This window comes from Anas acuta, chromosome 1, assembly GCF_963932015.1.
Source record: "Anas acuta chromosome 1, bAnaAcu1.1, whole genome shotgun sequence".
NCBI lineage: Eukaryota > Metazoa > Chordata > Aves > Anseriformes > Anatidae > Anas > Anas acuta.
This window is the reverse complement of record NC_088979.1, coordinates 87,563,475-87,576,939: the sequence shown is the minus strand read 5'-3', so window position 1 is coordinate 87,576,939 and position 13,465 is coordinate 87,563,475. Positions and strand designations below refer to the sequence as shown.

General features: G+C 40.0%; 1 protein-coding gene across 1 annotated transcript; it reads right to left on the bottom strand.

The window, feature by feature from the left end:
• Positions 1 to 558: 558 nt before the first annotated feature.
• TASL (TLR adaptor interacting with endolysosomal SLC15A4) lies at positions 559 to 8,985 on the bottom strand. The gene is made up of 2 exons (XM_068686922.1): positions 8,762 to 8,985; positions 559 to 2,677 (listed from the first exon to the last, which is right to left on the bottom strand). The coding sequence occupies exon 2, from the start codon at positions 2,674 to 2,676 to the stop codon at positions 1,801 to 1,803; it is 876 nt and encodes a 291-aa protein (XP_068543023.1). The 5' UTR covers position 2,677; positions 8,762 to 8,985; the 3' UTR covers positions 559 to 1,800.
• Between the last annotated feature and the right edge of the window lie 4,480 nt (positions 8,986 to 13,465).

The following is a 13,465-nucleotide window of genomic DNA, read 5'->3' as shown; positions in this document are numbered from 1 at the left end:
AGGACATAAAAATGACTGTTTGATTGCTTTGCTGTCTTCTGCAAGCCATTTTCATAGATGCTTGTGTATCTTTTTATTCTGGGAGAAATTAAAAAAATTGAGAGATCTATAAATAATGGATTTTGCATGTGTAACACATGACTGTACGTTATCTTGAATGTTACTGTCTCTTTAGAATAGTATTTTTTCTGTTTGTAATTTGAATTTGATAAAAGTCTAGAAACATTATAAGCCAGAAATTATCAATCTTGAGTTGTTGAATAATAGTATTGGGGTAGGCTGCTATGGCAACAGAATTACCATCTCTGACTTCACACAGGAAAGGTTCATATAGCAACTGTTTTTTGGATACCCCTTCATTGTACAAGCAGGAAAATATACTGAGCTATCCAGTAGTCTCTGGGAAGAGAGCAGCAATAAAATAAACTGACATGTTTACTACATCGCATTTGTTTTTGAAATACACATAAATGCATGCCTTACATTTGTAAAACAAAACAAAAGAGGAACACAAAGGCCAAAACAACAGTGTTGAATCACTGGCATGAGTCACTGGCATGAAAACATTTGATGAATATTTATTATAAATTAGTATTTACATTATACTTAAACTTAGAAACTCAACCAATGATGGATTGTCATTGAAAATGTGTTATATATCATACCGACTCAAAGCAGGTAACCATCCTTGCCCTTGAGGCAGCTAATTATTTTTTTCTTCTTTTTTAAGATTTGTGAGATTTTACAGAAGACCTTTCTATTAGATATATGTCAAGTTCAAATAACCATGGCCTATGACATACAGCAACGCTCGTAGCAAAAGGAGGGGTTGGTCATGCTGCTGAGTGGTCTGTTTCTGCTTTCCTTCAGTGGTCAAAGGAATTGGTCACGTTAATTACTGAGGCTTTGGCTTAGCCCTTATTTTTCAATTTGAAATTCTCTTAAAAATAGGGGGAAGAGAAAGAAGCTTTCCCCTTATTATCACCACTATCCCTACATGACCACGCCAGTCTTTAAGTCGCTGACAAACATGGTGGGTGTCTGTCTGGCATCTCAAGTCACCGACGTCTGTCGTAGAAGTTCAGCTCGTCACAAAATATACAGCTATACACACACACTCCTTCTGACAAAGTCTGTCTGGAAACAGAGTTTTTGCTTTACAAAAAGGGATGGTAAATTTGAATTGGAAGACACCAATGGATTAATTAGACCTAGTATAGAAGAAGCTGTAAAGTGTCTATTATTTGGTATCTTTAAGAACAGATTATAAAAAATATCTGACAGAGGTGTTATAAGTAAAGCAGTTTGGGTCAAGGAGATGAACCAGATGGCATCCTGAATTCTCTGTTTCTGTGGCTCTGCGGTCCCTGTACTTGCAGAGGTGTGAGCCTTAGCTTCACAAAGACCCTCAGGTAGGATGGCAGATTCCAGGGGAGGAAAGTTGAAATTAGATGTCAAGGGGGAAGAAAGAGAGTATCTGTAAGAGTGTCATATGCTCTTAGTCATTTTTCTACTTTTTTTTTTTTTTTTTTTTTTTTAATGTCCATGACTCACTCACTGAAATAAGCCTTTGGGAAAAAACATAAAAAAAAAAAAAGTAATTCATCTGGCGCACAATAGGGGGACATCTGTGCAGTACAGATATTTTTACTTAATATGTACTGGAAAATGTAACTGGTAGACAGTAAATAAATTTTAACGAAGCAAAAAGATGTCTGAAGAGATAAAAATAAAAAATAATAAAAAATAAAAATTGAGTTTGCAGAACCTAAAAACTGTCTAACTGTAGAAATTCAAATATTACACATTAGTGTTGCTGTACTGGGAAATATGCAGACTGGGTGTGCTAATTTCAGAGGATATTTGTTCACTGGCTATTTGTAGGAAGCGGCTGATGACAATGTCTTTGGCCTTGGTGGTCTCCATATTCCTCTCTCGTGATATCTGCATGCTGATTTGGTCTACGTTAGTCATGATGAGCTCCGAGGCCAGGATCTGAGTGGGGGATGCCCGGTTTGCTGTGCTATCCATGATGTACTGCTTGTACAGCTCCACCAGCTTCTGCTCCAGGTAGTCGTTGAGGGCCGAGTCAGAGAGAGGCTGCTGGTGTGGCATTAAGCTCGCCAGCCGCCAGCACGATGAGAAGCCTTGGACTGGCCTGCGGATGGTCTCACTGGGGGGGACCCTCATGGACTCCATGGGCGGAGGAATCTCTGAGGACTCCAGGAAAGGGCCGATGCCACTGTCACAGGTAAAATCTGACGCCACTGAGCTAATAGGCACCACGTAATCCCCAGCTATATGCAAGTCATTGTAGTTCTTGCAGATGCTTTTGCAGGAGGATGGAACCAGGTAGGTGTCTTTTCTTGCCAGCCCCTCGCAGACGTCTGTAGCTGGAGATGTCTGCCCTTCAGGTGCTGGGTGCTGTGTGGGCTGTAGAAGATTATCCTTCTGCCTTCTGCTGTGTTTGCTGCCTTTAGAGTGGACTGAGGAAAAACATTTGCCAGCAGATCTGCATCTCTGAAGGAAGCTTTTTCCTTGTGCTTCTTCAATGGAAGAATAATTAATGGACCTCATTTCATACACCACTTCGTCGGCTGCCACGTTGGTGCAGAGCTCAGAGCTCAGGTCTTCACAAAGGTAGGCAATTCTGTGAAGGTAACCTTCCGACAGCATCCTTCGAGAAAGGAAAGGAACCACCAGCAGACAGAAGAATGACAAGAAGAAACCATTAGTTCATTACCAAGTCAGTGAGTGATGATTATACTCACACCTCTATTACAAGCTGCTGAGATATATTTCTGATTTGGACATTAACGCTTGTCTCTGTCTTTCTGGGGGACTTGAGTCAATGAGTGAAGTGATCAGATCATCTCCCTGTTGTGCTGTTAACTCAATTGCATCACAGTATATTCGGTGTAACACAGCATATGGTATGTATGATACATCCAAAGACAAGTGAATTGGGAAGAGAGGAACAAGAAGTGGTTTGCTTTGGTAATAAGTGCTATAATAGCTTGCATTTAAATATTTGTATTTTTGCCCTTTATTTCAGCTAAAAAGCCAAGGGTTTCCCCCCTCTTTCCCTCTCTGAAGCAACTTTTATTGTGTGTGGTTTGTCATCTACCTCTGAACTATGTTGATTTGAGATTCATATCGAGAGTATAACCCTTTAGTATCCAGACTGATCAATGACTGTAGGTGTGAATCCTTTTTCACTAAGTCTCAGATCATTAAATTAGCACTTATCACTTCCATATGCTAAGCTGGATAGAATTGGCTCTAGTTTTTAGACATTAAAATGTCAATAACAAAAGCAAGGCTTTTTGGAGACATGATTCATTAGACTTGTTTTAGATACCCAAATTGAAATTAGATGAATTGTGCCCTACATGTGCTGATCACTCTCCAACTACTGTAAAAGGATCTTCTTAAACTGACCGTCCTAGATGCAGCATGCTTTTGAAAAGACACATTTCAGTGCAATACATAGGCAGATGTGCATTACAGAAGTATTCCAGTTCCTTCACTGTTGTGATACTCACGGAAAGCCATGAGTATCACCAGCTCTGGAAACAGTTTTCATCGCATTTCTACAAAGGCACAATCAGGTTCCAGAAGTCAATAACCCTATCCAGTCACTGAGCTGGTGGCTCATCCTCAAAAGCTGTGTAGCCATGTTAGCAGTAAAAGACAGGGCTCACTAGCAATGACAGAAATGTGTCTGCTCCTCAGCAAATGTTCTGTCCACACTTTAGCAGTTCCACTGCCATATAATTGTCCATAACTCCACCTTTGTGCCTTTCATTTAAATAGATGTCAAGGAGGTGATTCACGGGAAAGATGTCCTAAAGAAATTGTGTGGTCCAGCAGTGAGAAAGTAAATCTTAAACAGATGTATTTTTCTTTGTTTAGGACAAAATATCTTGTGTGATAGAGGAGCAAATAAATTGTCTTTGTTTAAACAGTGGGTACTTCTTTCATTTACTATTTAATCTGATTACATCATTTTAATCCTTACAGATATTGTCTGTGTAGGTTTAAGCATATATCCCAATTAGTTGTCAAAGCACCTGCTGTAAAGGAGCACTGGAACATATTTCCACAAAATGTGAATAGTGGTGAGGTGGGATCTCTGCAGCACATGCAGTACTACATCATTGCTGCTGACGACTGTTGAACTAATATTTTACAAGAGTGAAAAGACTTTCATTTCTGAGTCAGGTATCTCTTGCGTTGCAGTTGCTTGTGCAAAATGCTGCAGTAGTATTAAATGTTGGCTAAATCCTGTCTAACTGTGGATATGGACTTGAGGCATATGTTGGCAAGAAGATAGTGTGAGAAAAGACTTTCCTCAGGGGGAAAATAAATCACTTCCACACTATGAAGATGGCTGCTGGAGGAAAAAATAATCTTCCTTCAGAAGGAAATGTTCATGAAAATTAAATATGTCCAAACACTTGCTTTGGTGAGTCTGAATCCCGTCTGCTGCTTCAAGTTGTGTGAGATTTCCCACAGGCAGGTAACATTTAGTGAAATATAGTCCATTTTAATCCATTTACATGAGAGGCATATATATATGGAGCTTGTCAATCTTTGCAGTAAGTTGCTGTTGTCTTGTGTTAGGTTTTAGATGTAAGTAAGGTACCACCACAGAAACCTCACCCAAATGCTTGAGGTGCTCTTGTTGTAAACCTGCCCTTCTCTTCCCCTTTCCCTTCTTTCCCCTCCTTGTGCAGTGCAAAGGCTGTTCCCTTCCCCTCTTTTCCTGAGGCAGGGGGCTTCTGTGTCGAGTTGCCACCAGCTTAAGGTAGCAGGAACTGTTATACACTTATTCCTACATTTACTTTTAATGTTGATTCTGAGAAACAAGTGAAAATATAACATCTGACCTATTCAATTCTTAACCAACATGCGCAAAGCCATGTGTGCTCAGGTAGCATGTGACATTTCTGTCTTTCCTACTACCCAGATGCATCTTGTTTCTGTCATAAGGTGATACATTAGGGAAATGAAACTGCTGGTTTCATTTCTTCATGCTGCATTCTGCAGTACCCATTTTCAGAGTTTTAGAGCACAGGGTCTGAGACTGAATTGGAAACAAAAGAACAGGCAAATTCAAAAAGATTAGGCTCCCATCATGCTTACGAATTACATGTTTTGTTGAATGAGTTACAAGTTTACCCTCTGACGGTTGCAAGAGCTGTGGCACTAATCCGATGATATTCACAGCTCTGCAAGAAAATCTGATTGAAGCTCTGATGGGTGCTGTCGAGAGCCAGAATGCAGAAGTGAGCTATATATATATCTCTGGTCCTAATACTTGTCATATACCCATGTCACATCGTTATTACATCACGACTGATGGCTGGCCACACAGTTGGGTCACCCTTAATTCTTGTGTTTTACATCGGACAAGGATGACGGTTTCCATTAATTCTTTCTTTTGTCCCTCCTCTTAGTCCCCCTCCTGTGCCACATACACACCTATACACCAAGATTGCGAATGCGTGGGGATTACATCTAATGCCTTTCAATATTTGGGGTTTCACACTCCTTACATTCACCTTTCACTTTCCTCTTCCTGAACATAATGCATTATTTTTGTTGTACAAGGAAAAATAGTCCGGTCTACAATGTTGTTCTGATGCATTTTGCACATGAGGTGAACAAACCGATATTTCCTCGTACAGCTACTGTCTTGGTGAAGGGAGCTGGCTACATCCTATCTAAGCACAGATCACAGTGTAGACAGAGGGAGCAGGCTGTCTGCTTTACATTCTTTTCTATCTTACGTAGTCTTTATTACTCTCAGAAGTTCTTAAAAGCTTGTAGGTCTTCCCTAGGGTTTTTGTTCAGTTTTTCAGAAGAAAAGCCTAAAGGCAGGATGAATGTTTAAAGCCATGTGGAGAATCCAGTGGTATTGCTACTATTTTCTGAGTGACAGCAAATTTGCTGGAATATAATGCTTGGAGATGGTGCCAATGTTTGCATAAAGATCTCATATTATAGTCTGGGAGCAAGCAAATAGAATGGGAGTTCTTGGCTTAGGATAAGCAAAAAGTTTAAGGAACGCATGAGAAGGGTACACAAAGTTATATGATAAATTGTGCCCCATATGAAAACCTGAGCAAGATCAAAAGTTGCTAGGGAGAATGGAAAGAACATGGTGCCAGCTGGAATCACTGCTCTGTGGGGAAAGGGACATTATTTTGCATTGCAAAAGGAGGGGATGGAAAGCACATAGAATAGACAGGCCTGTTTCGAAATGGAATATATCTGGCTTTCAGTTCTCTGAGTGAGGCTCTGAATGGCACTGAAGCTGTGCTCTTGGTAGTTTCAGTTCAAGTTATAGCACTGGATATAGCTATAGGTATAGCTTAATTGAGCTATAGATACAGCCTATGATCTACTAGATAGGACTGCAATTAAAGTCTTCCCATCTCAAGGGAACCCAAACCTTGTGGACCCATCTTTTGTATGTTTTCTCCTAGTATTATCAGGCACTTTTATAGTCTGTGGAGAAACAGATCCCTTCACTGAGGTTTGAGATCTCCCACTAATTGCAGGGCATGCATGCAAGAGTTCCCCTGGCAGGCAGGGTAGATTGGAGCAGCAAGCCCACATATGCTGCAGGATCCACATCTCACCTTCCACCAGGGCTGGCATGAAACAGCTCCTGAGAAGCCTCAGTGCAGCCAGTATGGGGAAACCAGGACAGTGAAGGAGGAAGTGAAACGAGCTATGTGTATGGATGAGTATATAGTCTTTCCTTAATGTATGAAACCCATGATTTTTGGTGGGTGAACCCCATTTCTTAAGGGCTATCTCCAATGCCCAGTGCTGGCTTAGGTAAATGTAATGGAGGCTGCTGCTTGAGTTGGGAGTTGGCTCCCTTTGCCCGTGGCAGAAGAGAAGAGGACCCGCTAAGCTGTGCTTCTGCACTTCCCCTACTGCTGCTCTGGAAGACCTGAGAGCTGTGGGACTGTTCCATGAGGCTATTCCAGCAGCAGCAGCAGCAGTCCTGAGCCAAGCCCCTTTTTCCCCCTCCTTGAATCTCTCTTTTTGTCTTCCTTCAAAAGAAAACTTGAGCCTGGCTCATCTTTATTTGCCTATCCATGTTTCAGGAGTTGCAAGAAAGCTAGGAGTCCCACTCCTACAAGGACGTATGGGCTGCTTTGTGGGGAACAGAGAAGGTTGAAGAGGATGAAAATCTTGTATTTCAGGAGCATGAAGGAATCACCTTCTGCAACGAAGCAACAGAGAGATCTCCTTCTCAGAAAACACAATGTGCTTTATATGTTTATTGTAATGTGAAATGTTCTTGCTTGACAAATGTCTACACAACCATGCTAAATGGATGGCAATGAACTCCAAGAGCACCTGGCTTCCTTCACTTTGAAAAGTACATTCTTAATGTATGTTTGAGTGCTGTTGTATCTTTAAGTGGAGTTTTGGGGGGACAGACTTCCATAAAAATGAAACGAAAATGGTATGTGGGTAAATAGAGCTTCTCGAGCTCTTAAATCCTTTCCCATCTAATTCTGTTTTATTAGTTCCTTGAAGCTTTGTACAAAGCCAGCCTGATTTATTGCTTTCCATATTTTCCTTAATTATCTGTACCCATTCGAACTTGTTTTAGGACACCATTAATCTGATTCGATAGCATTTTACATCTCATATGCAAAGCTGTAAGGAGCAATATGAAATGTAAGGGAGGAAGGGATTGAGCTCCGCATTCATTAGGATGACTTGACTACATAATATTTCTAGACTGTGCTTTTCTCCGGGGTGGGAATAATTTCCTGTTTCTGCATTTCTGTGTTTATTTTAATTAGTTGTCTGTTGTTGTTATGACTGAACTATTTGCACTGAAATATTTTGTATCTAAGCAGCTGAAATAAAAGGGAAATAAATTCATGTGTTATAGAAGAGAAATGTATAGTTTCTAGAAGTGAAAAGAATACAAGGTAAAGCAAGAAAGACAGAAAAAGCTGAAGGGGTTTCCCAGGAGGAGTGAGAGAAATGTTGTACTAACAAACCTTCAAACATTGGTCACATCTGCTAAAGAGTATAAAAAAGGAGGGGAGGGTGTACACCCAGGTCATGCTGTGAATTTGCATCGAACCAGGAAATTGGCTGTGAATCAGGAAAACACAATGACAACATTTCTTTGTTTATACTTTTTAACATCATCTTTTTTTTAAAAAAAAAAGAAAAAAGTCTCAACATTTTCTCTGTTAATATTTTTAACATTATGGCCTTTTTTTTCTATTACAGTTCTTATTTTTATTTTATTTTCTAATCTAAAAATAGAGTACACCACTTCTAAGATGATCTGAACAGTATGCTACCATGCAAAAATCAATAAAAAATACCATAATTATTATAAAAGCAATACACTTGGTAAGATTCCCTGTAAAAGTATTCTGGAGAATATTATTTTAGTATGATTTTATGACAGTCTTCAGATGGATCAGAGAATCAATCAAAATTTTTTTACATTCATAATCACAGTCAATTGTGGTTCTGAAGACAGCACTTTTGAAATGCTCTTACCTCTTCTTAAGGCAGCAGAAATTGCATGTGGACAGTGGCTGGGCTGCAAACATGTGCAGGCATTCCGAACAGTCAGAGAAAGCACATCTTCATTTCACCATGTACCAGCTGCAGTCCCACGCAAACAGAACTAAGCTGCTTTGGTAAGCAAGGGCAACATTTTCATACTTTTATATAGTGCATAGTATATTTCAGTTCTTACCTCCAAAGATACAGCAGCTGACCGGGTACAGAAAACTGGTTGTCTTACAAACTGTTTAAAGCTTCCTGTGTGGCTGTCCTACCCCAAAATGCAGCGTTCTGTTTTTATTTCCTTTTCAAATACACTTCTAAGATGACATATGCTTTATTTCCAATCCTTTATAGTGCAGAAGTATAGAAAGAAAGTCCCTTAGGAGTTGAGGGGGTTTTATAACTGACTGAACCACAACGCGTTAGACTTGCTTCCTCTTTTATGTCTAAATGAAACTTGATTGTGAAATGGTGTATTGTTAAAATAACTGGTTACAACACACTCGGTCCATGCAGACAGACTTCTCTTTATTAACCATTTAAAACAAACATAAAAAAAAAAAAAAAATCTTTCACCTTAGTGAACTGAACATCTAAAACAATCTTAGATAAAGTGCTCCTCTTTTGGTGATTTATGGTTTAGCATATTTCAACCATTACCCACCATTTTCTTTTTAATTGACACAGCAAGACATCTAGACCTATCAAGATCGTGGTGATGCCAAATACACATGAAGAGTGAGATGCCAAAGCAGAAATGCACTTCACAGCAGGACTACTTTGTTGTCTGCAGACCTTGTTATATCTCAGCTTCCTCCCAAACAGCACAGCTTAGCCTGTTTATCGAGTTTTGTTTTCACTGCAAAACTTGTCATGAGGAAGGTTAGACTCAGGGTGCACTTGGCTTATCAGGGACAGTACGTTAAAATACTTTGGTCAACTGGGAGTTCACCCTCCAAGCTTGAGGTCCATGGGCAAACACTATGGCTTTGAGATTGGTATGGGAGTATTCCTTAAAGGACAGACGACGTGCACTATTTTAAGGATGTAAGAGCAAGTCCAATGCATCAAGAGTACTGTATCCACATCCTCGAAGGAGAAAAGTGCTTCAGGTAAGCTGCACTTTTCCTTCTTTCCTTCTTACCACAATCCTTATTCTCCCAGGAAGAGCACTCCCAAGAAGATGCACTATGTATATCTAACTCATCTTTTTATTTGGGTTCAGGAGTCTGTTTTCAAAACATATCTGCCAGGTGTGTGCACTCGCTGTGCTCTGGTTTGCCTCACAGACCTGTCTCGAAGCATGTGAAACAGGATTCCCCATGGATGAAACTCAGCCAGGAGGACACAAACCAGGACCATACTTGAAACTTCCCACAGGAAAATTTCCTCATCAGACCACAATAGAGGTAATCCAAAATAACTTCCCCAAAACACACATACCATGGTTTCATGGTTTCAACACCAGCTGTTTTGCCACATATTCTCTGACTGTGATGCAGTACTGGCTGATGTAGGCAGAGCAGGAAAATGCTGTCAAGAGGCTCATCTATAAGATAGTACAACACAGTTTATCACGTCTTCTTGAAGAAAACCTCATCCACCGATGCCATTCAGTTAGTGTGGTTCAATAATAAGTGATAAAGCTACACAGCTATAAACATAAGAGAGAGGGCTGGATTTCCTTCTGTACCACATCATGGCTGCACCACAGAGGTTAAGTATAAATCTCTGCATAGCCTGAGCCTGTTCTGTCAAGCAGCACAAAGGCAGCTGCCTGCCAGTTGTATGTGAAATGTCTGTACCAGAAATTGTAACTGGGGAGCCTTTGGGAGGACCCATATGCCAGAGCTTTTTCTTAAAATTAGAAGTAGGAATAAATGCATAAAATAAATAAAATAAATTGATTCTCTTGTGTATATATTCAAGCAGGTAAACCTGATGCAGTAAGCTCCATCAGGTTATCAAGCAATTTTAGCTCTACCCCTGTTTGGTAGGTCAATGCCATTAACTAGGAATTTTGGAATTTAAAAAGGTTTAGGACAACACCTTAAGATTATCACCTATCGTATAATTACTTTAGGCAGTATGACAAAGGGGATATTTTGAATCCTTTCGGTCTTTGGAAGGGAAGTGGGTATGGGAAAGAGATAACACAATCAGTACTTTGTCATAAAAAAAATGATGATGAATGATTCCTGCTCCTTGCTGTAGTAAAGTGGTTGTGTTTTCCTCCACAGCATGGAGAGGTCTGGCTGTGCTGGGTCCCCAGAGGCTTGCTGCCAGGAGCTCCCCAGCAAGGCGGGGCAGCACCTTTGGCACACCTTGTGAGGTTACGTTAGGCACCCAGCATTTGATATTACGTGCTTAAAAATAAAATAGCTGTTTCATCATGCAAATGACTACTAGATCTTTTAGTTATCTGCAGAGGCAAGGACCATGTCCTTCCTGATTTCTTGTTGCATTGTGACTTGCTTTTTGTACTTCAGTGACAAGCGAACTATTTGCTGACATACATGCTCTTTCTAGTCAATAAAAATTCTACAGGTTCAAATTCTGTGCAAGTCAAAAAGAAAAACAAGGCCTTTTATCTAAGAAAATTACAAGCAAGATCATTGCACCCTGTGATAAAATCTTCAATAGGAGTTTGCTTTGAGAAAGGGCAGCAATGTTGGACATAGTGTATTGAAGCTGTTATACTGTCTGTTCCCAGCATTAGCCTTGCTAGGAATGCACAGCCAGCTGATGGAGTCTTTTCAGTGCATGCTCTTTTCTGCTCTCATACTTTACATGAACTGGATGATTGCTGTTGTCACACTCCCAAAATCTTTCTCAACCTGTCTTCATTCATAATCTTATTTTTATCTTTAGTGGTCAAACTGCTCTACCTATTTTTTTTTTACAAAGACCATAAATAATGCTGCACCGGTGAATTCCAGATAAAATACCTTATTGCACAGGTGATACCACTGACAGCAGAGAGCATGATGTGTTTTCTGTGCACAACTATGTATGGGCACATGATCACATAAGCACTGTTATTTAGTCTGGAGTGTATGAAACACAGTGCTTGTAAAACACCAAAAAAAAAAAAAAAGTATTGTATAGGGCTGATCAGCCTCTTTCCATTGCCAAGGTCTGGCAAAAAAAATATTTTTTTTTCTTCTTTTTCTTTTTTTTTTTTTTCTTTTTTAATTAATAGTACAACAATTTATAAATTAATGTCTTGGAACAAAAAATAATCTAAATGTCACCTGCTTTTTTACATCTCTCTAGCATCAGATAACAATGAGGCTAAAAGGAGATCTGCAATGTATAGGTACATAGATATATATGTACTGAATTACTGGTGTACACAGTAAATACCATGAAACACATCATAGCTTTTCAATCAGCAGCAGAGAGCAGCTTGAAACTGCGCTGGACAGAGTGCAAACTGCACCTTCTTTCAGCAATGTACCTTATTCCTGCCCAACTCAGCAGCCTGCTTGACTAAATGGGTTATCAGCAGCTACACACCTTCGCTTGCGTTTGTACCTTCCAGGTTTCCTTAGCAGTCTTCTGGGGTCATTTGTTAAGCTTTCCAGAGTACAAAGACACCAGGTCTGCTCCTTTCATAGAATTTGTATTGTGGTAAGCCTGGCCCATTTTTTTTTTTTAAGTGCAGTTTCAAAGGGAAAACTTAGCAGTGCTTTTTTTTGCCTGGATTTTTCCCCAGGACGCATGATTCTTTTGCAAGTCCCTACACTTTCAAATGTAAATCTCAGTATGAGTAGCAAACGTACTTCAGGTGGTAAACAAATTAAGCAGCCATTCCAGATCACTGCATTTAGATGTAACTGCAGAATAAAAAGTGCTTGAGCCTGTATCTCAGCTCCATAGTGCCAGATCATTTCCTACTGCAGGAATCCCAGCTTCTTTGAACACAGGGTGTTATAATGCCATTTTTGCTTCACAAGTCCAAAATGGGTACTCCTATCTGCTCACTTAATTAAGTTGCAGCTAATTACGTCCTATGTACCAGATAGAAAACCATCATCATTAGATTTCTGATAAGACTAACCAGTAGACATGGGAGGAAATGCTTTTTGCTGCTTGGGAAGTAGTTGCACCTTTCATTTAAAAAGAATTTTTAAAATATAGTGTCTAGAGGGAGATTTCTGCAGCCAACAGCATGGTCCTAGGCAGAGGACATTAATTTATCAATGTGGCCAGAGCAGGGTGTAGCCTTCTGTTCCCTCCTCCATTTGGCTTTCTCCCCCCAGGAACCTTTTTCTGATTTTTTCCTTTGGGTGAGCTCTGGCTTCCCTTCTCAGCAGGTCTCCAGATTTAACAGGCTTAAGCTTCAGCAAATCCCAGCTGTAAGAAGAGAAGCTTGTTTCACCTGTCTGTGCCTTGAGGACAAGGAAGGCTATTCACCTCTGCAGGACCAGCTCACTACGACATCCATAGCTTTCTTGCTGGCTTTCTTCTGATCAGATTTCCACTCTGGTTAGGTGGACTTTCTGGGATGAGCCAAGATTAGCTGTGTAATTTCAAGGTGGGAGCCAGTTAGTTATATTATAAAACTTTTGTGTTATATCCAGAAGCAGTACAGAGCAGCTGGAATACTGCCTATCTTTATGAAATCGTGCCACATGATACACACTCTAATTCTGATGCTTGTATTGATTCTTTGTTAAGAATAAATCACGCCTCATGCTGCTGAATTACTTCTTGGTTTAGTGACAACTAGTCACTACTGCTGAGGCTTCAAGTTGTCAGGGAAAGAGCTTTTAACTGGAAAAAAGGACCATGCAACAGATTTTTTTCTTCTTTTCACTTTTTTTTTTTTTTTTAGAATACATCAGTGTAACACAATGAAGTTGAAAACACTCGGGCTGCTAATAAGAGA